Here is a 25,943-nt window from a genome sequence, read left to right on the forward strand (position 1 = left end):
CTGGTCATGCTTACCGGTCTGTAGGTTAATTTTGCATTATTTAGTGGAATTATCACATGCGTTCAGCATACAAAGCCTTTGATTGGAAAATCTGTCAGACCAGCAGCATCTTTTGGGCTTTCGAGACAACTGGGAACTCTGGAAAAATGAGGTCAAATCATGTCAGTGATCTTCAGGTGGGAGAGTCGGAGCGCTACAATGAGGCCTGAGATTCCGAGTTGGATATCCGATCAAAAATATTTCTCCCAGTCGCAGCTATCTTATAACCCCCACCCCCAGTTGTCTTGAACGCACTTAAGTCAGATTTCAATGTTCCCAGTTGTTTTGAACGCTTCATCAGAACGTCACACACCACTTTGCAGTGAGCTGGTGGCCATATGCATTTTGAAAACCTATACTAAATTTGTTTTAAAACAATGTTTTAATATATGAGGCAACTTGCTTCAAAGTAACCCATTTAGATCTCTTTCTAAATTTTACGGATATTTTCATCTGTCACATGAATCCGCTCGCATGCGCAGTGCCATTTTGACAAGTGTTTTCCAACTAATTGCAATATGGAATGAACATTCGCACGTATCCTACTGAATATTGTACATTGCTGCGCCTATAATGTAAAGAAATAAGTTCATCAACATTTTGAATCTAAACGTTCAGATCTGTTGCATCAGACTCGTTGCTTTAACTTTATTTTATTTTTTATCTAGTCTAGGCCTACTGGTTGTGTTTAATTTGAGATTTGTCTTACAACTGTTCCAGAGTAGGTTTGGAACAGGCTATTTCTTTTAGTTGCCCATCGGAGGGCCCTGCCAGAGGAAGTGGTGGGAGGGGTCCTCAAGTGTTTTCTCCTTGATGTGGAGTGCTGCTAAAGTTAGCATGGAGTGCTCTGCACAATGACCCCCAACTGTAGCAGTAGGAAGTACAGTGCCTTTTAAAGTATGGAAAAAGCCCTCTGTCCTTTTTCTGTACTGTGGGTGGGAGATAGGGTTTGGAAGCTGTCACAGGTTCATTATGTTGCATGAAACGGTTTTGTATTTTGTGACTTCATTGTAATAGATAGGAGAACCTGTATACACGGGCAAGGATACTTTGTGTACAGGCATGATCTTTTTGGGTAAATACTCTTGGTTGGCGCATAATGGCTAATCACATTTTAATCAGGTGGAAGTCTTTTGATGTTCCCTTTGACTTGACAGTAAAAGCCTATCTAAAATGGATTGTGGTCATACAGCAAAGACTTCTGACTAATGCAACGTCTGCCTCAAGTCTGGCTATATGGAAGACACACGCCATTAGCAAGAAGTTGTATTTTGAGGGGGGGGTGGTTTGTGTGTATTTCCACAAATGGCTACAAGGATAGCCACCCTGAAGTTTGGGTTCTCTTAATGTAGGCTGTCACCGTTCTATTTGTTGTATCCATTTAAGCTAACCTATTATGGTTAATGGTGACCTATGCTATCAACCTGTCCAATAATATACTCTGCGTTTCTGGAGATGAGCACTGGTACCTTGCTGAGAGGTCTAGCAACAGAGAACGGTGTTTCTATCCTTTGACCATAAGCGGTCATGAGAACAGCGGTGGGGTGACCAAAAACTTGGAACGTCCAAAAAGAGAAGGAACCCTTCTCTCCCCCTGTTCTCAAGATTAGCTTTTGATCTTGTACTTGCGAGGTCTGCTCCGTGCGCTGCCTTGGGGGCTCTCTGAGCAACCCCAGTGTGCTTTAAATTAACTATTTTCTCTCTTTATTTATGTTTCTTACAAAGGCCCGACAAGACTGAACTCTCGTCCTCTTTTGGGCTTGGTTGCCATGGCAACGTCCCTGGGCTCTCTTGGGGCGGGGAGGAGTCATTGGTGCATTTTTGGTTGTGCTCTGAGAACGGCTTTGCCCGTCTCCGCCCGCTAGCCAGGGCTCTTGAAATCCTCTGTATTATTTTAGCATTAGGCTGGCGCGTATGGACACTGTATTCTTTCTGCTCATAATGTTTCCATATTTATCCCTGCTGCTCGTGGTGGGTTGATTTAAGTTAATCTATAGATAGTGCCCTGTAATCAGCCCCATATGGGTGCCCTAAATTGAAGAGAATGTGTGAGGCGCAAAGGGCACTGCTTCATTGCCTTGCGGTTGGAGAAAGTCTCGACTGCTGGGGGACAGTCGCTCCTTGTAGCCTGAGCTTGTGAACACAGTCAGCATGGAGGCTACTTCCAAGCGTCTCTTCCAGCAGACGAGGTTGTTTGTCATGTGTATCAAACATTCTACTGGTTGGTTCCCTCTTCACTTCCAACTGTCTTCTCCATTAAACCACGATTGACAAGGCCAGGACAGATGCCCGCTGATTTGATTTCCTGCAGTCAGCACATGGACGGCTAGCTAGCAGGACCATGTTGTGGAGGCATTTGGCTGTGCTAACATTGTGGTTTACAGTGTGAACCCAGTGTGTTTTCTATGGGTCAGGTTTCACTGGGGTGCTTGGCTCTGCTCTCAGACTACATGAGACAGACTCTACCTCCCACCCTCGGTGCTCTTTTGTGAAGTGTGCACTCATAGCCACAGTCACTTCCTGGCACATGCCGGCTGACGCTCCACTGATGGGAATGTATAGTCGCATGTGTACACACACACACACACACACACACACAGAGGTTTGATTTAGGAGTACTTTTCAGTGTTTGAAAAGAGCATCAGTTACAACAGTCCAGTGTTGTAGTGTTAGCATCTTATTTTCACTGGACTTTAAACACTAAGTGTTCTGTCACTTAGCAGCACTGCGATTGAGGTTTAACTAGCCTGCACTGAGGTAAATTCCCAGAGTTTCTCTAATCACAAGCAGGCCTGGTAAGTGTTGATCCACTATTATAAACTATTCCAGTAGCTGCCTTAACTTTTTATTCTAATGTAGAGATTCATAAGAATGTTAAAGCTGTGTATCTTATAGAAATGCAAAAAATATTGCAACTGGTAAGGATGACTACATCTTGATTTACTTAATTAAACAAACCGTGAGGATCACTTGCTAGTTGTTCAGTAATGCAGAAAGAGCATCATTACCTGACCGAGTGCTTCAAGCAGACCACCATTGTCCCTGTGCCCAAGAGCACAAAGGCAACCTGCCTAAATGACTACAGACCCGTAGCACTCACGTCCGTAGCCAAGAAGTGCTTTGAATTTGCATACCACACCAACAGATCCACAGATGATGCAATCTCTATTGCACTCCACAATGCCCTTTCCCACCTGGACAAAAGGAACACCTATGTGAGAATGCTGTTAATTGACTACAGCTCAGCGTTCAACACCATAGTACCCTCAAAGCTCATCACCAAGCTAAGGAACCTGGGACTAAACACCTCCTTCTGCAACTGTATCCTGGACTTCCTGACGGGCCGCCCCCAGGTGGTGAGGGTAGGTAGCAACACATCTGCCACGCTGATCCTCAACACTGGAGCTCCCCAGGGGTGCGTGCTCAGTCCCCTCTTGTACTCCCTGTTCACCCACGACTGCATGGCTAGGCACGACTCCAATACCATCAAGTTTGCTGACGACACAACAGTGATCAACGACGAGACAGCCTATAGGGAGGTCAGAGACCTGGCCGGGTGGTGCCAGAATAACAACCTATCCCTCAACGTAACCAAGACAAAGGAGATTGTGGACTACAGGAAAAGGAGCACCGAGCACGTTCTCATCGACTGGGCTGTAGTGGAGCAGGTTGAGAGCTTCAAATTCCTTGGTGTCCACATAAACAACAAACTAGATTGGTCCAAACACACCAAGACAGTCGTGAAAAGGGCACGACAAAGCCTATTCCCCCTCAGGAAACTAAAAACATTTGGCGTGGGTCCTGAGATCCTCAAAAGGTTCTACAGCTGCAACATCGAGAGCATCCTGACCGGTTGCATCACTGCCTGGTACGGCAATTGCTCTGCCTCCGACCGCAAGGACCTCTACACCAGGCGGTGTCAGAGGAAGGCCTTAAAAATTGTCCAAGATCCCAGCCACGCCAGTCATAGACTGTTCTCTCTACTACTGCATGGCAAGCGGTACCGGAGTGCCAAGTCTAGGACAAAAAGGCAACAGTTTTTACCCCCAAGCCATAAGACTCCTGAACAGGTAACCAAATGGTTACCCGGACTATTTGCATTGTGTGCCCCCCCCCCCCCCCCCCCCAACCCCTCTTTTACGCTGCTGCTATTCTGTTTATCTTATATGCATAGTCACTTTAACTATACATCCATGTACATACTACCTAAATTGGCCCGACCAACCAGTGCTCCCGCACATTGGCTAACCGGGCTATCTGTATTGTGTCCCACCACCCGCCAACCCCTCTTTCTGCTTCTGCTAATCTCTGTTCTTCATATATGCATAGTCACTTTAACGATACTTACATGTACATACTACCTCAATAAGCCTGACTAACAGGTGTCTGTATATAGCCTTGCTACTCTTTTTTTCATTTACATTTACATTACATTTAAGTCATTTAGCAGACGCTCTTATCCAGAGCGACTTACAAATTGGTGCATTCACCTTATGACATCCAGTGGAACAGCCACTTTACAATAGTGCATCTAGATCTTTTAAGGGGGGGGGGGGGGGGCAGAAGGATTGCTTTATCCTATCCTAGGTATTCCTTGAAGAGGTGGGGTTTCAGGTGTCTCCGGAAGGTGGTGATTGACTCCGCTGTCCTGGCGTCGTGAGGGAGTTTGTTCCACCATTGGGGTGCCAGAGCAGCGAACAGTTTTGACTGGGCTGAGCGGGAACTGTACTTCCTCAGTGGTAGGGAGGCGAGCAGGCCAGAGGTGGATGAACGCAGTGCCCTTGTTTGGGTGTAGGGCCTGATCAGAGCCTGAAGGTACTGAGGTGCCGTTCCCCTCACAGCTCCGTAGGCAAGCACCATGGTCTTGTAGCGGATGCGAGCTTCAACTGGAAGCCAGTGGAGAGAGCGGAGGAGCGGGGTGACGTGAGAGAACTTGGGAAGGTTGAACACCAGACGGGCTGCGGCGTTCTGGATGAGTTGTAGGGGTTTAATGGCACAGGCAGGGAGCCCAGCCAACAGCGAGTTGCAGTAATCCAGACGGGAGATGACAAGTGCCTGGATTAGGACCTGCGCCGCTTCCTGTGTGAGGCAGGGTCGTACTCTGCGGATGTTGTAGAGCATGAACCTACAGGAACGGGCCACCGCCTTGATGTTGGTGGAGAACGACAGGGTGTTGTCCAGGATCACGCCAAGGTTCTTAGCGCTCTGGGAGGAGGACACAATGGAGTTGTCAACCGTGATGGCGAGATCATGGAACGGACAGTCCTTCCCCGGGAGGAAGAGCAGCTCCGTCTTGCCGAGGTTCAGCTTGAGGTGGTGATCCGTCATCCACACTGATATGTCTGCCAGACATGCAGAGATGCGATTCGCCACCTGGTTATCAGAAGGGGGAAAGGAGAAGATTAATTGTGTGTCGTCTGCATAGCAATGATAGGAGAGACCATGTGAGGTTATGACAGAGCCAAGTGACTTGGTGTATAGCGAGAATAGGAGAGGGCCTAGAACAGAGCCCTGGGGGACACCAGTGGTGAGAGCGCGTGGTGAGGAGACAGATTCTCGCCACGCCACCTGGTAGGAGCGACCTGTCAGGTAGGACGCAATCCAAGCGTGGGCCGCGCCGGAGATGCCCAACTCGGAGAGGGTGGAGAGGAGGATCTGATGGTTCACAGTATCGAAGGCAGCCGATAGGTCTAGAAGGATGAGAGCAGAGGAGAGAGAGTTAGCTTTAGCAGTGCGGAGCGCCTCCGTGATACAGAGAAGAGCAGTCTCAGTTGAGTGACTAGTCTTGAAACCTGACTGATTTGGATCAAGAAGGTCATTCTGAGAGAGATAGCAGGAGAGCTGGCCAAGGACGGCACGTTCAAGAGTTTTGGAGAGAAAAGAAAGAAGGGATACTGGTCTGTAGTTGTTGACATCGGAGGGATCGAGTGTAGGTTTTTTCAGAAGGGGTGCAACTCTCGCTCTCTTGAAGACGGAAGGGACGTAGCCAGCGGTCAAGGATGAGTTGATGAGCGAGGTGAGGTAAGGTAGAAGGTCTCCGGAAATGGTCTGGAGAAGAGAGGAGGGGATAGGGTCAAGCGGGCAGGTTGTTGGGCGGCCGGCCGTCACAAGAAGCGAGATTTCATCTGGAGAGAGAGGGGAGAAAGAGGTCAAAGCACAGGGTTGGGCAGTGTGAGCAGAACCAGCGGTGTCGTTTGACTTAGCAAACGAGGATCGGATGTCGTCGACCTTCTTTTCAAAATGGTTGACGAAGTCGTCTGCAGAGAGGGAGGGGGGGGGGGGGAGGGGGAGGAGGATTCAGGAGGGAGGAGAAGGTGGCAAAGAGCTTCCTGGGGTTAGAGGCAGATGCTTGGAATTTAGAGTGGTAGAAAGTGGCTTTAGCAGCAGATACAGAAGAGGAAAATGTAGAGAGGAGGGAGTGAAAGGATGCCAGGTCCGCGGGGAGGCGAGTTTTCCTCCATTTCCGCTCGGCTGCCCGGAGCCCTGTTCTGTGAGCTCGCAATGAGTCGTCGAGCCACGGAGCGGGAGGGGAGGACCGAGCCGGCCTGGAGGATAGGGGACATAGAGTCAAAGGATGCAGAAAGGGAGGAGAGGAGGGTTGAGGAGGCAGAATCAGGAGATAGGTTGGAGAAGGTTTGGGCAGAGGGAAGAGATGATAGGATGGAAGAGGAGAGAGTAGCGGGGGAGAGAGAGCGGAGGTTGGGACGGCGCGATACCATCCGAGTAGGGGCAGTGTGGGAAGTGTTGGATGAGAGCGAGAGGGAAAAGGATACAAGGTAGTGGTCGGAGACTTGGAGGGGAGTTGCAATGAGGTTAGTGGAAGAACAGCATCTAGTAAAGATGAGGTCAAGCGTATTGCCTGCCTTGTGAGTAGGGGGGGAAGGTGAGAGGGTGAGGTCAAAAGAGGAGAGGAGTGGAAAGAAGGAGGCAGAGAGGAATGAGTCGAAGGTAGACATGGGGAGGTTAAAGTCACCCAGAACTGTGAGAGGTGAGCCGTCCTCAGGAAAGGAGCTTATCAAGGCATCAAGCTCATTGATGAACTCTCCAAGGGAACCTGGAGGGCGATAAATGATAAGGATGTTAAGCTTGAAAGGGCTGGTAACTGTGACAGCATGGAATTCAAAGGAGGCGATAGACAGATGGGTAAGGGGAGAAAGAGAGAATGACCACTTGGGAGAGATGAGGATCCCGGTGCCACCACCCCGCTGACCAGAAGGTCTCGGGGTGTGCGAGAACACGTGGGCAGACGAAGAGAGAGCAGTAGGAGTAGCAGTGTTATCTGTGGTGAGCCATGTTTCTGTCAGTGCCAGGAAGTCGAGGGACTGGAGGGACGCATAGGCTGAGATGAGCTCTGCCTTGTTGGCCGCAGATCGGCAGTTCCAGAGGCTACCGGAGACCTGGAACTCCACGTGGGTCGTGCGGGCTGGGACCACCAGGTTAGGGTGGGCGCGGCCACGCGGTGTGAAGCGTTTGTATGGTCTGTGCAGAGAGGAGAGAACAGGGATAGACAGACACATGGTTGACAGGCTACAGAAGAGGCTACGCTAATGCAAAGGAGATTAGAATGACAAGTGGGCTACACGTCTCGAATGTTCAGAAAGTTAAGCTTACGTTGCAAAAATAAAATAAAATACAAGATCTTATTGACTAAAATGATATAGTACTGCTGGCTGGTGAAGTAGCCTAGCTAGCAGTGGCTACGTTGTTGAAAGTGAAGCTGGCTAGGTAACCTCGACAATTTCACTAAATTTCTCTAAACTACACAATTATCATGGATACAAGGACAGCAAAGACAACTAGCTAACACTACGCTAATCAAGTCGTTCCGTTGTAATGTAAGTTTCTACAGTGCTGCTATTCGGTAGAAGTTGGCTAGCTAGCAGTGTTAGCTAGCAGTGTTGGCTAGGTAGGAGGAGGGCAGCGCGGCAGGCGAAAAATAGCTGGCTAGCTAACCGATAATTACTCAAAGCTACACAATTATCTTAGATACAAAGATAGCAAAGAAAACTATGTAGCTAGCTAACACTACACAAGTCAAGTCGTTCCGTTGTAATGTAATCGTTTCTACAGTGCTGCTAATCGGTGGCTAGCTGGCTAGCTAGCAGGGTTGACTACGTTACGTTACGTTACGTTAGGGCGAGAATACCTGGCTAGCGAACCTCAGCGAACCTTCATAACTACACAATTATCACCGATACAAAGACGGCTATGTAGCCAGCTAAGTAGCTAGCTAAGATCGAACAAATACAAATCAAAGATAGCAAAGACAACTGTGTAGTCAGCCAACACTACACTGATCAAGTCGTTCCGTTGTAATGCACTCGTTTCTACAATGCTGCTATTCGGTGGCAAGCTGGCTAGCTAGCCGTGTTGGCTACGTTGCGTTACGTTAGGGCGAAAATAGCTGGCTGGCGAACCTCAATAACTACACAATTATGTTGATGCAAAGACGGCTATGTAGCTAGCTAAGATCAAACAAACCAAACCGTTGTACTGTAATGAAAATGAAAATCAGACCGTTGTACTATAATGAAATGTAATGAAAAGTTATACTACTATTCGGTAGACGGTGGACGTTTGCTAGCTGCTGGGCAGATAGCAGTGTGGACTACGATAGACGACGGAATACGATAATTACGCAATTATCTTTTATACACAGACGGCTAAGTAGCTAGCTAGGAAGAAATTGCTAAGGTTAGACAAATTAAACCGTTGTACTATAATGAAATGTAATGAAATGTAATGAAAAGTTATACTACCTGCAGAGCGAATGCAAATGCGACCGCTCGCTCCAAACCGGATGTCGTTTATTTCAGATGTCTTTTTACTGTTTTATTTCTTTACTTATCTAACACACACACACCTTTTTTCCCCCCGCACCATTGGTTAGAGCCTGTAAGTAAGCCTTTCACTGTCTGCACCTGTTGTATTCGGCGCACGTGACAAATAAACTTTGATTTGAGTGGTGGTTGTCTTGAGATGACAACTACTTTGATATTCTCCATGGTTGAACCATTTTAATGGATAAACAGACTGTTTTCAGAGGGAGAGGCACGTACATTTAAAGCTGCTATATGTAACCTTTGGGCAAACTGACCAAATTCACAAATGTGGGTTATAGATCTGTCATTCTCATTTGAATGCAAGTCAAATAAGCAGTAGATCTATTTTGTGCTATTTCTATGCTTCAAACAGCTGGAAATAAAATATTTTTGGGGGGTTATGGAAAATATATATCACAGCGGTTTAGATTAGAGGTCGACCGATTATGATTTTTCAACGCCGATACCGATTATTGAAGGACCAAAAAAGCCGATTTCAATTTGGTTTAAATAATGCAAAAACAAAGTGTTGGAGAAGAAAGTAAAAGTGCAATATGTGTCATGTAAGAGAGCCAACGTTTAAGTTCCTTGCTCAGAACATGAGAACAGATGAAAGCTTGTGGTTCCTTTTTACATGTTTGAATGAATGCTTACGAGCCTGCTGGTGCCTACCATCGCTCAGTCAGACTGCTCTATCAAATCATAGACTTAATTATAACATAACACACAGAAATACGACCCTTAGGTCATTAATATGGTCGAATTCGGAAACTATCATCTCAAACAAAACGTTTATTCTTTCAGTGAAATACGGAACCGTTACGCATTTTATCTAAAGGGTATCTAAAGTCTAAATATTGCTGTTACATTGCACAACCTTCAATGTTATGTCATAATTACGTAACATTCTGGCAAATTAGTTCGCAACGAGCCAGGCGGCACAAACTGTTGCATATACCCTGACTCTGCGTGCAATGAATGCAAGAGAAGTGACACAATTTCACCTTGTTAATATTGCCTGCTAACCTGTATTTCTTTTAGCTAAATTTGCAGGTTTAAAAATATATACTTCTGTGTATCGATTTTAAGAAAGGCATTGATGTTTATGGTTAGGTACACGTTGGAGCAACGACAGTCCTTTTTCGCGAATGCGCACTGCATCGATTTATATGCAACGCAGGACACGCTAGATAAACTAGTAATATCATCAACCATGTGTAGTGATTATGATTGATTAAGTTTAATGCTAGCTAGCAACTTACCGTGGCTTCTTACTGCATTCGCGTAACAGGCGGGCTCCTCATGAGGCAGGTGGTTAGAGCGTTGGACTAGTTAACCGTAAGGTTGCAAGATTGAATCCCTGAGCTGACAAGGTAAAAATCGGTTCTGCCCCTGAACAAGGCAGTTAACCCACCGTTCCGAGGCCGTCATTGCCTAGTTAAATAAAGGTGTAAAAGAAAAAAGAAATCGGCGTCCAAAATTACCGATTTCCGATTGTTATGAAAACTTGAAATCGGCCCTAAGCAATCTGCCATTCCGATTTAATCGGTCGACCTCTAGTTTAGATGGTTCAAAGAGCATCTTTAACTCTATTGACCAATGAAGTGGGGAATCCTGTCCTACTGTGAGTCATTGATTCATTTACTAAAGCTCTGTCAGTGTTTACTTCCCAGAACCCATCTCTTTCTCCATTAGAGAAGGGCATTCCCAGAAAGGCCACCTTGCCTGCAGGCTAAAGCACCTGCTATGGTGGGGGGGCAGCAGCGGCTGTGTACCCCACTCTTCTCTCTCGTGTGTGGGAGACATTTCACCTGGGCCGGAGGGGGATGTGCCAAGGTGCAGTTTGCCGAGATGGGATGCCATTTTACCCGGCGCGTGCTGCTTGCCAGGCCCTGCCCTGACTTTGGAGTTCTCATCTGCAGTGATGGCTGGGGGAGGGAGACAGCCCTGGTTTCAGGCCTAGGGGTGATCCATCACTTATAGTTAGCCTCACAATGTAAAACAATTTGACACAACCGGTGCGTTCATCAGTTTTATTGACATGTAAAAAAAAGGAAAGGAAAATAAAGTTGCCACAGCAAATCCGAGAAATTAATTTTATATGAATGCTGTAAGTACAGAAATTGTTTGCTCAGTAGGAAATGAATGTCCAACTATGTGAGCTAAAGACACTGTCCTGGGATTTCCTATGATCTATGTAGAAAAACCCCTTACCTTCAATAGCTTGTGAGCGTCATGGAGCAGAACATGTTACGTGCGTGTTTGATATAGTTTGTAGCGCAAACATTCAGACGCTTCAGACTTAAAGACCTGGTCCCCAGGCCCTTTGGGGATCGGCTCTTGTCTCATAAACATCGTTAATCACACAGACTAATGGTTGGTGTCTTCGGATTCAGAATAAATAGAGGAATCCGATGGTACAGCCCAGGAATATTTTAGAAGGGGTTTGAAGTCCAAAACGCGCCGGCCTTAGTGGGACTCATTGGTTTAATGACATCTTGGAAGGGAAATGGAGAAGTAGCCTCCGCTGATATACTCCGCTGCTGTCTTCATGTTATGTCTGTGTTAATAATACTGAAGAGGGTTGTGCTATCGACGACCGAGCTCTGTGTGGTTGAGGAACACTGGACTTGAACTGCGAGTCATGATGGCTTTCGGTCAAACATTACGATGATGCTACATTTATTGTGTGATTTCGAGACACAGCATTGCCCTCTCCTTCCTGCCTCTCCCCCCTCTCTCTCCCTGTCTGCTGTGTTATGCAGACTACTACATGTGACAAGGCCTACCGGTACTCTCTAGCTAGAACACTGGTCAAACAGGTTTGCATGGCGACATGTATGTTTCCTATGGAGTGTCAGTATACATGTCTGCAGTGTTTCCCCTATATTCTACTCTTGACATCACTGCTGAAAAGGTTTCCCCTAGTATTGTCTTTGTGAGTGCAGAACAGGCCTGTCTGTCGGGTCAGCTGGGTGTGAGGTGGGCTTTACTCACAACGTCTCCTGTTATTACCTACATTAATAGTCAGATTAGCTCCCTCTCTCTCCCCATAGTGTGTTTAGCCATCAAATAGAGGAGGCTTTGTCTGCCTTGTTCGCTTTAACCACCGAATCGCTGCTGAAATCCCCATCAGTAAAAAGCTGGTTTAACCATTCCCGGTATTGCTCCCGTTGCATTTCTCAGCGGCTCCTCTATTGATCAAGGAATGCCCCCCACACACACTTCAAACAGTGGTAGTGTCCCTCCTGCGTCAGTGGGTGTCTCTCGCAGGCCACTGAGCGATGCCTGGCTACCCCACTCTGTCTCTGAGCGGTGACAGTGGGGCAGACCAGGTATGCCAGTTTCCCCACAGCTCTGCCAAAGGATGACACTCACCATCTTTTCTTCTTCTGTGTTCTTCCTCATCCTGTCCCCCTGGCTGTCCTCCTCCTGTCCCCCTGGCTGCCATGCTGCTGCCATGCTACTCGTCCCTGCTATGTTGGCAGTAACTCTGGCACCTGTCAGCTACAAACAATTACAGCCATTAAGGGATTACATTGTTGGGCTCCTGCAGCCGGTGGGCTGGACCTCCTGTAGGGGATGAAGCGGAGGAGAGGGGAGCAGCAGGAACCGGCAGTGAGTTCTCCTTAAGGGGTATGGGAGCAGTCAGAGACACGACAGAGGGGGAAATGGTGGAGAGTTGTACACAAATCAACTGACCTAAATCGTTACTACCTTAGATGCCTATATTATCAGGTATGAATCTTCAGACAGTGCAGAATACCGGTCTAGCTGTTTGTATACCATCTACATTTAGCTACATTATTTTGTTTTCAGCATTTAGCAGTCCCTCTCTTATCAAGAATGACTGCAATGTGTGTGAATGTAAGGGATGTTGACAGAGGGGTGACTGAACTCTTGACAGACGGACATAACGTCATCTTGTCACTCAGCCAGAGTGTGGTTGTGAGCAGCTGTGTGGCTTGCGCTCAGTGGAGCGCCGTCTGTCTCTCTGTCCGCCCTGCAGCCAAGTTAGATGAGCCCAGCCAGTGAGTGAAAGGTGGATACGCACCTGGATACAGTCTTCTTAGCAGCTGCCTGAACAGCTTCTATCCTACGGCCACGTCTTACACACACGTGGGAAACGTCCCCATGAGGGAGACTTTTGAGAATTTCAGGTACCCATGAGGATAGTAATACACACACACACGCCCACTCAGACTCTTCTCCAGCTCTGGCCATGTACGATGCTGTAAACGGCCCAAATTTGGACAAGGATTCCAGCCAGATAGCTGTGACCCAAACATGAGTCCGGTGTGTTTTCTTTTTTTCCCTCACCGCTTTTGCCGTCATAGCAGCCTGAGAGTGCGAAACATTACAGGCAGCTTTTAGGAAGGGGGAAGCCTCAAGGTCTGAAAGTTATCAAGAGATCAACGTTATTGAATGCAAAGCAGGGATTTCAACTCCAAGTACTGGGTCCGAAAAGGGATCCCAGAGTAACGTTTAGCAGTAGTACTCTCATTCAGTCTAAATGAGAGTAGGGGGGCCTTTCGGGCATTCCTGATTTGTGAAATCCACTTACTGATATCTGAAACTGTTGCCGTCAGAAGTGAAATGTTATTTAACTCATTTTGTCCAGTTTTAATCCTGTCATTCCTGTGTACAATGTTTTGTCCAGCCTGGCTTTGTTTCTTTGACAGTCACCTTGTTATCTGGCTGGCTTTGAAGTGAGTGACATTTTAACCCCTAGGTCGTCACTCTGGAGCTGGCCCAGCAGCCCCAAGTCCTCTGAACACAGTCTGAGCTCCCTACAGTGCTCTCACTCTACTTTCTCTCTGTCTCTCTACTACAGATAGTTGGCCTTTGTCATCCCTTTTGCCTCTAGGCAGGGAACGCCCCAGCTAGTATATGCACACAGTTGCTGGCTCACTCCCACATGTCATTTATTGTGCTGTTATGGTTTGTCTTTGGATGCAACCTAAAATTAGCAGATTAGTCTTTACAGCCATTTTGTAGTGTCGTCGCTTAGGTCTAATGTTTTTCCCTTCCTCAGGTTTGTGCTCCTTGCCTCTATCAAGTCCTGGCATGCGTATTTGAAGGAAAAGAAAGCTCCTTTTGAATTTCTGACTTACCGGTTTCTTGTTCCTAGAATGCAACGGATTAGCCTATTCCCGAGGACTAAATACTACTGAGTCGAGGGTATAATGGCGAGTGTGTTTTGGGTTACTCAATGGTCTTTTCTGTCTAACCACATTTGACTGGAGTGAAATATCGGTCATGCAAAAGAGGGAGTGAAAATTCAACGAATTTGCATATGAGCTGTCAGAACACCCGATTTCCCCCATCCCAACAGCAATAGTACGCACTGAGGTATTCCAAACCCCTCGGCTATGTCCTGGCATTTTGGCCATGTTACCCTCGCCAACATTCCCCAACAATTTTCTGGAGAAGTGATGCGCCTCTTTTTTTTTAAAACGGGACGTGAGCCAGCTCCTACTGACACCACCCACTACTTGTCGGCGGGGTCAACTGGGTGTACACACACACACACACACACACACACACACACACACACACACACACACACACACACACACACACACACACACACACACACACACACACACAAACAGGTGCTGCTAGCTGGTTCCTGACAATCTACCTGCATGTCTCTGAAAGCTCGTGATTTTTCTCCTTTCGGGGGTCGTCGCACTGAAGTTTCTTAGTGTTAAATATTGTACTTTTCTAACGTACTTACTATTTCTCTCTCCCTCCCCCCTTCAGGCGTGCATAGATGACAACGTGGACATGGTGACGTTCCTGGTGGAGCATGGGGCTGCCATCAACCAGCCCGACAATGAGGGCTGGATCCCCCTCCACGCCGCAGCCTCCTGTGGATACATGGACATAGCAGAGTAAGTACAGCTGCTGGGCCAGAGAGCTGTCATGTTGACGTGGCGAGGGTCCAGCTGAAGGCTGTTATGGACCTCTAGGGCAATGGCTGGTCTCTAGCCCCCCTCACCCACACACACACACATTACTGCATTGGGATAACCCCATTATGTACCAGCCCTTTCACATTGTTGCCTGACGACTCACCCTGCATTAAATTCTGCTGCTCTGATCGCTACATACATGATCGTATACATTCATTGTGGAGAAGAAACGTCAGTTTGGCCGCAGCGACGTTGGGCAAACCCGTTTTTTGCAATGGATGCAATGACTCACAGGCACATCAAGAATCAATGGTCAGTTTTAGTTTTTTATTTAACAAGTGTTTATTTAGCATCGCCAAGTGTTACCAGGCTATTCCCTGAGGTTTATGGCTGGCTGAACACGTAATTGTGCGAATGCCTTTACGTTTGGAGAACATCCATTACCCCATCCTCTATAGATCATTTTGGTTATCAATTAACCCTTTCTGTTCAGTTATCTTAGACTGAAATGCAATGCTAATCAATTCATTCCTAATAGCTACTTTTTATGGAGCAGACCAGCCTAAACTTGTCAGGGGTCACAGTTTTTTCAATGGTCTGTTTCTCCAAGGTGCATGATTACATGTTGATGGGGGAAACCGCCTGTCAGTTGCCCCCCCCCCCCCCCCCCCCCCCCAAACAACCTCGCACAAGTTCCTTGTGATGTAATCAATATAGAGAAATCGGGGGGTAACCACCGGCATCGGTCATTACTCCAGTTGCTTCCAGTCTTTCCTTTTCATTGTCCTTTTGAGTTAAGAAGGCTGTTTAAAGGGACAGAAACCGGGCCGGCAAGGAGGGAAATATTATCAGAAGACATTTTAGGCTGAGAGCTGAAGGAGCTCACTTGCACTCATTGTGCTGTGACCGGTTTTACTTCTCTGTATTATGTCACAGGAGCCTGGCATGAGCGTTATCACACCCTGTGCAGTCCTGCTGCCCAAGTTAGAGTAGAAGTATCCTACTATACTACCAAGGTTATTAATTGACAGAAATGTTGCCTTTTATGGTGTTTCATCAGCTGCAATTGGTTATTGTAATTCCAAGAGCTGCCTTGTAGATGTCCTTTAGACTTCCCTCTCACCCCTATGACAAATTAGTTATTAAAAATAAGTTAAAGCGGTCAAATGTTAAGTTTAATCATTTTCATACAGTGGGGAGTAACTTATTGTCCCTCTCCTGATCCCGTAGAGGTTAAAGTAATGGACTGTCGTTTCATTTTGATCATTTGAACTGTTCTTGCCATAATATGGAGTTGGTATTTTACCAAATAGGGCTATTTTCTGTATACCACCCCAACCTTGTCACAACACAACTGGTTGGAAATTCCACAAATTAACTTAACAAGGCACACCTGTTAATTGAAATGCATTCCAGGTGACTACCTCATGAATCTTGTTGAGAGAATGCCAAGAGTGTGCAAATCTGTCATCAAGGCAAAGGGTGGCTACTTTGAAGAATCTAAAAAAAATATATGTTTTAGATTTTGTTTGGCTACTAATGTACATGATTCCATATGTTATTTCATAGTTTAGATGTCGCTATTCTACAATGTAAAAATAAATAACCTCTGGAAATGAGTAGGTGTCAACTTTTGACTGGTACTTTACTGATATGCTATTTTGACCATATCTCTGACCTAATAAGCTGTGCAGCCACCACCATCTTGGGACTTTTAATTGTATTATTCTGTTACATCATTCAACCCCCATAATGCATAGTGCGTTTAATGGCAAAATAATCTTTCAAAGTCAAAAACCGTGATTTATTTTTGTCAAACCCAACTGACCTAAAAAGCACAAATCGCCCGGCACTAGATGGCAAGGTAAACTCCTAACCACAAGGCCAAACCACAACTTGTAAAACCCAGCTAAAATGGGTCGAAAGTGAATTCAAAAGCAATGTGGAACTCTAAAATGTATCGGCGGTCGCTGAATCTCCATTACGAGGGAAGTTACCGGAATGCGCCTGTTTCAAGCGGTGTGTTCTAATGAGAAGGGTCTGCGTCTTTCCACGGCTGTAATTGGTAGCAGCAGGAGTCAAGATCTCCTGCTGTTCCAAGAGCCTCTTGAATCAGCCAGCGTAGGGTGCAAAATGGGTGAGGAAAGATATAATTGGAGAATGATTAATCAAAAAAGGGTGAATCACTAGGCTAATTATGCAGTGAATGTGTGAACTAGTTGTCTGATTAGCGGCAGGGTACTAGAATGACAGCATGAACCCTCTCGGGTGGCTAGGTCAGTGGAGGGGTACACCAGGAAATCCCTCAGGTGAATATGGTGTAATGGCAGACTGCAATTCATAGTGTTTCTTGATATGGGTGTTCTGATATCAGCAAACTCCAATTGATACCTGCCATTGGTCAGTTCCGGTGGTATGAGACTGATGGTTTCTCGATACAGATTTGTTTACCCAGCAGGTTAGGATAACTAACATGGCAGGTGAGTTAGCGTGGCAGGTTAGGAAAAGGGTTAGGCTTAGCTACAATGCTACAGTTGTTAACCAATCAATTTTTTTGTCACATGCGCTGAATACAACAGGTGTAGACTTTACTGTGAAATACTGACTTACAAGCCCTTAACCAACAGTGCCGTTCAAGAAACAGAGTTTAGTTATTTAGTAAATATTTTCTTAAGTAAAATAAAACAATGACTTGGCTATATACAGGTGTTACCAAGTTAGTGTGGTGGTACAGGTTAGTTGAGGTAATTTGTACATGTATGTAGGGGTAAAGTGACTATGCATAGATAATCAACAGTTAGTAGCAACAGTGTATAAACAAAGTGGGGGGGGGGGGGGGGGGGGGGGGGTGTAAACAAAGCAGCAGCAATGTAAATAGTCCAGGTGGCCATTTGATTAATTGTTCAGCAGTCTTATGCCTTGGCGGTTGGGTAGAAGCTTTAAAGGAGCCTTTTGGACCTAGACTTGGTGCTCTGGTACCGCTTGCCGTTTGGTAGCAGAGAGAACAGTCTATGACTTGGTTGACTGGAGTCTTTGACACAGCGCAAGATCAGCTGCTACAGCATCTCAAACAGCAAATGCATAGGCAACAGAAGGCAAGCTTCATCAGCATGTCACACCACTTTGCAACGATCTGGAGGCAGTATGCATTTTGAGAACATATACTTAATTGTTTGAAACCTGAACATTTTACTTCAAAGTAGCCTAGCCAAACTCAGACCATATCTGTGGAGGCAGTTATTTAATGAACTTTCTTTTGTCAAGTAGCCAAAGGAACAGTCCTAGTCATATTAGCAACCCATGCTAGTTGTTGCATATTAACTCTCCCCTCTTTCTAAATGTTTAACTGATATTTTCATCTCACATTTAGGGCTGACTCCATTTAGTCTGCTGGTCGATAGGCTGTTGGTCGACAGATTTTAGTCGAGCAGTAGCTAATAATAAATAAATAATGGTGTACAAGACACCTGTCTGAGTTGACTGATCCATTGTGGAAGCCTTGGATGGCGCAGTCCATCAGACTATGATGTGCTACGGAAATTGTATATGGTTACAGCACAATACACACTGATGTTCTGTGGTGGTCGTTGCAGCAGGGACGACGAGCCAGGCTCGGCACAATCAAATCAATTGCGGTCCGACTCCCTCTAGTCATTGGTCCTCGACTTGTATGTTCTGTTAATATGAATTTCCATCATCTACATGGGATTTCTGTCATTTTGAGCACCGTCCGGTAAATTTAAACTCTGCTGGTCAAATGTCCGACACCACATTTTCCTAATGGAATCCCCGGTTATGACGTACAGGTTTTCATAATACAGTATATTCACTTGACTGTTTCCCTGCAATCCTCATAAATGTGACTTGCTAGAATTTGGCCCATTTTTTGTTTTCAAACTTTTTATAGGCCTACAGCAGTAGCTTATATAGGCCTAATACATTGGAATACATAGAATGAGATGGACATGATTTCCTAGGCATTTTGATTGAACCTGTATTCACCTGGGTTAAATAAGAGACTTGATCCATACATATTGATTCAGTGAAAAATTTAATTTACTACTACTGAATGTTACTAATACTACTTGGACTACTACTTACCTGTCCTAAGTAAGTGTGTGTGTTTGTGCAGGTATCTGATTGGCCAGGGAGCCAGTGTGGGGGTGGTGAACAGTGAGGGGGAGACACCACTGGACATCGCTGAGGAGGAGGCCATGGAGGAGCTCCTGAAGAATGAGATCAACCGACAAGGTACAGACAGACCGCAGCACTGACTCACTGTCTGCCCCACACTGACCTGCTAGTCAACAACAACTTTCACTTCTGCTTTCAGTTGAACCATTGCCAGTCAAACATTGTTCACCAAGCATATCATTAATGGGGCTTTTTACATTGATGTAATTGGAAGTGCCTAAAATGACATAATAGGAATGTTTTTCATTAAGTTTTCAAAATGGATGACTTAATTTAAATATATATATATATTTTATCCCCTTTTCTCCCCAATTTTCGTAGTATCCAATCGCTAGTAATTACTATCTTGTCTCATCGCTACAACTCCCGTACGGGCTCGGGAGAGACGAAGGTCGAAAGCCATGCGTCCTCCGAAGCACAACCCAACCAAGCCGCACTGCTTCTTAACACAGCGCGCCTCCAACTCGGAAGCCAGCCGCACCAATGTGTCGGAGGAAACACCGTGCACCTGGCCCCCTTGGTTAGCGCGCACTGCCCCCGGCCCGCCACAGGAGTCGCTGGAGCGCGATGAGACAAGGATATCCCTACCGGCCAAACCCTCCCTAACCCGGACGACGCTATGCCAATTGTGCGTCGCCCCACGGACCTCCGGGTCGCGGCCGGCTGCGACAGAGCCTGGGCGCGAACAGTGCGATGCAGTGCCCTAGACCACTGCGCCACTCGGGAGGCCCCCCTAGATGACTTTTTAATGACAAATGAGTGCTGCTACTTTGATAGCATCATTGTGTTTGCTATAGACTAGGCAGTTATGCACTGCCTCTCCAAATAGACAGTTAAGGGAGGAGAGTTGGTGTGTGTGCAATGGATCGTGGCACATGCATCTAGGCAGCTGTGGCCTCCGGTCATATCAGGCAGGTCTTGGCAGGCCTCCAGTGGCGTGCACTCAGCTTGGTTCAATAGCACTGCAGCCTCCACGGCCAACAAGCTCACTGTTCTGGTCTAACTCCCCCTTCACTACTTCACCCAGTACCATGTTTACGTACATGATGTCCAGGTATAACATGCGTGTACTGTGTCAAGGAATTTGTGAAATAAAGTGAGACCCAGTCCCGGCAGCTGCGGCGCTTTGTCTCGGAGAAGTTGCATAATGGAGATTAATGCGATCCACTTAAACTCTGGATTTCTCTTTGTGATGATTCTAAACGGGATCGAAGGGGTTTTCTTTTAGACTCTGGGTGTTCTTGATATGATGACGTGTACCCGTCCCCTCTTGTGGGAGGCCTTGTTCAGACATGCTAATGGCCCCGGGGACGAACCGCTCTTCTGCTCATGATGCCGCTACGTTGTCGGCAGATTGTGGCGCTCTCCTTCACCTAGTAGCCATTCCAAATGCAGCTCTCATCAAATCCACTAAGTGTGGCTGGACACCTTTGCACTGTTTACATTGTTAGCCACCAGCCATAATTAGAAGTTAGGTAGCAGCTTAGCTTGTCAGACACCCCCTCCGTTATTTGCACCCTTGTCTGCTTAGGTTGCTCCCTACACGGCTGATGTGTAGACGAGTAGAACTAGGGCTGGGCGATATGCCAAAATATCACATCACTGTCATTTTTTTATGTTGACGTTATGTTTTTGAATTAAAGTTCTACATTTGCTTTATGGGGAGTGTGTGACCCTACAGTGGCAACACATACATTCTAAGTGATTTCAATGGGTCTTTCTCCATTCTGTTTTATACTGTTCTTCAACCTAAAATAAATCCTACACTTTCACCAATTTCTGCATTTCCTGCTCTCATTTGAGAATTTCCCCACTGCCACGTAATGGCTGCATGATATGGGCAAAAAAACTAGGCCTTATTTTTGTAATCAAATGTTGCAACTGCGATTTAGATCAAAACACTTCGGTAAACTGTTGGAAATATAATAATTATTCTAATTCTATAGTTAGAATATAAATAATATTGGGCATTTTGAAGTGTGTTTGACATGACAATGAATGGCGTTGACAGGGTAGGAACCAAAGTGATGGTCAGTGTTTCCTAGAGGACCCTATAATCTTTGGCTACATAAAATGTTCATGTTACCAACATTCATGCCTCGCCTATACCTCTGATTTAGAAGATTACGTTGCACAAACATGCTGATTTAGGCCTACATCAGCACTGATTTCAGGCTGTATTAACTAGCTATGTTTGCTCTGACCCAGTACATTTTATTAGCAAGCTAGCTAGCTAGCTAGTGATTAGCATTAGCGGTAAACATGCTTTAGCTAAAATGTGAAAAGACAAACTAGCTGTTTGCAAATGTAAGAAACACAAACTAATTATTTAACCCTTGTGGATTTATATTAAAAAGCGAAGTAGAAACGTCGTCAACATTGTTGCATGTGCTGCATTGACCATGCAGACTTAACTTTAAGGGTGTGTTTGTAAATTCAGTCGAGTGCTCAGTGCGCTCTGGGCGTTCGTAAATCCCCAGCGTTGTCAGGTTTGTCCATTTCGTAAATTCAGAGTGTTTCGAGCGCACACTGATGCTCTGGCCGAGGAGTAGGGTTGATCTGAGCGTTCTGACCTCACAACGGCAGTCAAGCACCTAAGCTAACTGGCTAAAGTTAGCTAGCTTGCTAGTTAATTCCAGACATGAGAGAACACCTCACTCATCCATTTTACATGCCCAAGTAGAGCTGGTTAAGCTGTTTTCATGTTATCCAGAGTGTTGGCGACTAACAATTTAATTACGCTTTTTCCCAATGTTTACTGACGCCGGACATATTCAACGGGTATTGAGCGTTCGTAAATGAATCAGTTATTCTGAACTTTGGCACATCGGAGTAGATGGGGCGCGTTCGTAAATTCACTCTGGCTATGTGTCTCATGGTCAAGCAACAACAAAGTGCTCCTTGAGTGACAGTGGGTTGGGCTAGGTCTGTGTCGAAAGTGGCATGGAGAGAGAGGAGGGGGATGACTAAAGTAGCGTATAAACTATAAAAATGTCAGTTACACACAGCATATCACATTTTAACAAACCAAACATTCAAATACCCTTATAGTAGGTAAAGAACAAACCCAAACCGGTCCATTCTGCAATAATGGCATATAGTAAAATATGCTATACAGCCCCGCCTTAAGTAGAACCAGACTAGCCCCAGTAACATGATCCAGGTCTGGGTATGAGGTGAAGGCAGCAGTGGAGGGACCTGGAGCAGGGCTTGGCTGAGGTGGTCAGAGCCCTATCCTTTTAACACTCTGGTCCTAAGGGCTGAATGTGCAGAATTCATTCAGCAGTTATGACCTCTCCTGCTGTTAGCATCCTATGCTACTTAAGAGTATTATATAACGGAGGCGGCGGCTTATCCCACGGGAGCCCCCGCGCGTCACGGCCAACTGCAGCTTTCAGCCTTCGTTTTCCGGGCTTGATGGATACGCAGTCTGTGGCTTTGAAGCGGGGCGTCAGTACGCCAGCTCCCAAGATCCCTTACTGACAGACACACAAACCCCTGCCTGCAGAACCACAATGTTGCACACCACTGCATTTACCATCAGTCATATGACAGACATCAGACCACCGGGCCTTTTGTAATATGCAAAGCGTTTCTCCCTCCTGGCTGTATCTGATCAGTTTGAGTCGATGGGCAGTTACACTGGCAATTAGTTTGCAGCGGAGTTGCAGCATGAGTGGAATGCTCAGGCTGTTAGATGTAACCCCACGTAGGGAATGAATTCATGCGCATTGTTCTTGACCTTACCACAATAATGGCTAGAGCAGCTCTCCGTTCTCCGTGTTCACTAAGGTACAGTTATGTAACCGTGTTGTGCAGCTCCCTCTGTATGTTTAATGTGATTTTTCTCCTGTCTCATGTTCTCCTCTCTCTAAAGAGATACCTTAGTCATGGGGTTAAACTCGTTAAGGAGCCACCACCATTCCCCCGCAGCTGGCTCCACCTTCAGATCCCCTCTCCTCCTCCCAGACATTAGGTGACTGGGCCCCCACCCACTACCTCTATAACTGCCCATAAGGGCTGTCTCTGATGCCCCCCCCCCCCCCCCCCCCCTCCCCCCACACACACACACACACACACACACACACACACACACACACACACACACAGTTTCCCTGCTCAATTTCTTGGGGTAATTTAGTTTTGGCTAGTCAGCAGGTTTTCCCTCTGCTGAATTTAGTCCTGTGTTATCTCATCCTCAGAGGTCCAGGCGACTTTCCTCAGAGGATTCTCATGTTTGTGCCAGGTCAGATGCTTTGGGATATTTTCCATTTTGGCTTTACCAGACCATATGTAGGCCTAGCTATGGGGGAGGGAGAGTGATTCCGTCCTCATCCAGTCAATTTTCTGGTCTACTGTCTTTTCTCTATTTTATTTTCTCAGCGTCCCGGTCGAAGGTGCAATTTTCTCTTGAAAAAGCAGCTTTGAATGTGTCCAGTTCCTCCACCAGGCTGCTGTTTTGTACTCCTACTTAGGATCTATTAGTCTCCCTGCCTTTTTATAGAACCAGTACAGGCTACTCCTTAAATTCCCTGCTCTCTAGTAAGCGATGGGCCCTATTGTAACGGATGCAATAAACATTTATACAGGCCAATTACTGCAGGGCTAGTAATGTTGATAATGCCTTGACTAATAGAGTTCCCCTGCCTTGCTGGTGCATTTGTAAAACATGCATCTGTGAGGTTGTGGACATCTCACCTTTTGTACCACAGTCCACCCGTTCCACAGGCTGTATGCGCGGCAGCCCAGCAGAATAAAGGACTAATTGAGATCCATTATGACAGCAGTGCATTGTGTATTACACTGTAATGGAATCACATGGACTGGACTAAAGGGCAAAGCATTACTGAACACTGTAGCCATGGTGCCATCTGCCCCCAAGACCAGCCTGAACCCATTGATTCACTTCTGTATTGGAAAAATCTGTTTCCTTGGACCATTCATTTGTGCAGTGAGTCAGGAATTTGACTCGTGGAGCCACACCCATCCTCCTTTCAAATGGAGCTTGTTTATTCCATGCAGCCAGACGTCATTGTGACCCAAGGTATCGTTGATGAAAGGGATGGGGAAACTCAATGCAAAGGCTTATAGTTTAGCTATACGTATTTTTGTCATAACCATTAACTCTTACTGCACAATGTGAAAGTAAAACCAAACTAGATGGACTGTGCAGCAGGATTGGTTCTTGGGCAGCCAGGAGTCAGTTTCAGACTTTCTCTGAGTCGTCTTAATTTCTTCCCACGATTGAAACGCAGCATGCAGACAAGCGGCGCTCTGTCAGTGGATTTTTGCAGGAATTTTTGCCAGGGTCCCCTAGCTGACAGTTCTACGTCCCTTGTTCTCCTCCGCTGGCGCCAGGCCAGAACTTCTGGCTGGAGTAAACTGCTCCCTGTCCATCCAGCCTAACACACTGTCAGACAGTTGGAATCTTCTTTTGTCCTTTTAATTAGTCACGCTTCAACTCGGTAATCTCATCAACAATGACAGGTAGTGTTAACAAGGCACTTAACCTGCGCTGATTTAACTAATGTCGATCTGTTTCTGAATAAAATCAACTATTCCTAGACCTTCTATTCGATCTTAGTCAATCTTTTGTTTTTTAATGCTGCTTGACTTTCCTTGGCCTTCTCATGAATGGAAAAATAAAGTAATTTCATGAATGGATTGAAAAAGAAAGCCGTTTTTGCAGGAGCTGAGGGATGATGGTGCATCATACGAGAAACCCGAAACCTATAGGATCAGCTGAAGTGTTGTTGGCTTCCACCCCAGAGCACTTATGCTCATTGTTTATGTAGTTGAGCACTATCAACTCACAGCTGAGTAGTCAGACACGCCTTCACCAGTCGCTCCAAATTTCAGCCGTCTCGTGTTCCAGTCGAGTGTCAGCAAGATAGTACACGCTTGTTCCTGCAACAGCCTGTATCCTGTATAATGCCGGCCTATACCTTAGACATACTGACCCACATGGAAAACGTACTCTGTTTGCTCTCAGTCCCAGAGCAGTGATAACATGGACAAAATATTGAAATAAGCAATTTGTCAGAGGCCTCTAGTCTATGGAAAAGAGTGCTAGCTTTGCTCCCACTCACTGCACAACCACAAGTGGATTATTTGCTTAAACTACATGCCTACATAGTTTGTATGGCGAGGTGTCAAAATCCAAGCCATGTCAAATGTCCATAGCTCGCTTACAACACTGTGTAAACCATAGGGACATTTAGCCTGTTGTGTAACATTCCAGGTCAGATTTCTGCTGTGTAAAGGGTATCAGACTCATTGACTTTTCATCCATTGTTAGTTTCAAATGAAACTCTGGACTGTAGTTCCCCATTTGAGTGTGAGCCTTCAACTCATTCACTTAAGGCCATGTGTGGCAAGCATGTGTATGTGGTGTGTCCATTTTCAGCTAATTTCAGGGTTCCATTTTTGTCTTTGAATCACTTCTGTAATATTGTGATGTTAGTTCCCTGGGGTTGAATGGCAGACAGGCAGCATTTATTTCCTGACAGTTTCTGCCTTCTACTGCTCTTTTGTAGCCTAGATAATCTCCAGTGTTTATAGGGACGTGCCTCTTAAGTAGCAGTTAATCCACTGAGGCCAGACTAACAGTGGTCACCGTTACACTCCGCCCTCATCAGGCGTGGACATCGAGGCGGCCAGGAAGGAGGAGGAGCGGATCATGCTGAGGGACGCCCGGCAGTGGCTCAACAGCGGAACCATCAACGACGTCCGACACGCCAAGTCCGGGGGGACTGCCCTCCACGTCGCCGCCGCCAAGGGATACGCTGAGGTTTTAAAGTAAGTCCAGACTCCTTACTTCACCTTTTACCTCTAACAAACTGTAGCCCATCTTTGGATTCCTTTTTATTATGGACTTATCGCCTTTATTAATGCTGATTTTAAAAGAGATTTCCACTTACATGTTATCGTTAGGTATTTGTTGTTAGGTGGATTCTGCTTATAGCTATGT

The 25,943-nt window shown here is 46.1% G+C and overlaps 1 protein-coding gene across 12 annotated transcripts in view; it reads left to right on the forward strand.

Annotated features, from left to right (window-relative positions):
- LOC129865043 (protein phosphatase 1 regulatory subunit 12A-like) overlaps nt 1-25,943 on the forward strand; it is a 74,465-nt gene that overhangs the window by 12,999 nt on the left and 35,523 nt on the right. For all 12 annotated transcript variants that reach the window (XM_055937454.1, XM_055937456.1, XM_055937460.1 and 9 more), the window contains exons 2-4: nt 14,628-14,758; nt 18,912-19,030; nt 25,612-25,771. In XM_055937454.1, the coding sequence (XP_055793429.1) occupies nt 14,628-14,758; nt 18,912-19,030; nt 25,612-25,771 (410 nt within the window). The remainder of the gene's footprint in view (nt 1-14,627; nt 14,759-18,911; nt 19,031-25,611; nt 25,772-25,943) is intronic.

Source organism: Salvelinus fontinalis, chromosome 11 (genome assembly GCF_029448725.1).
Source record: "Salvelinus fontinalis isolate EN_2023a chromosome 11, ASM2944872v1, whole genome shotgun sequence".
Classification (NCBI taxonomy): Eukaryota; Metazoa; Chordata; class Actinopteri; order Salmoniformes; family Salmonidae; genus Salvelinus; species Salvelinus fontinalis.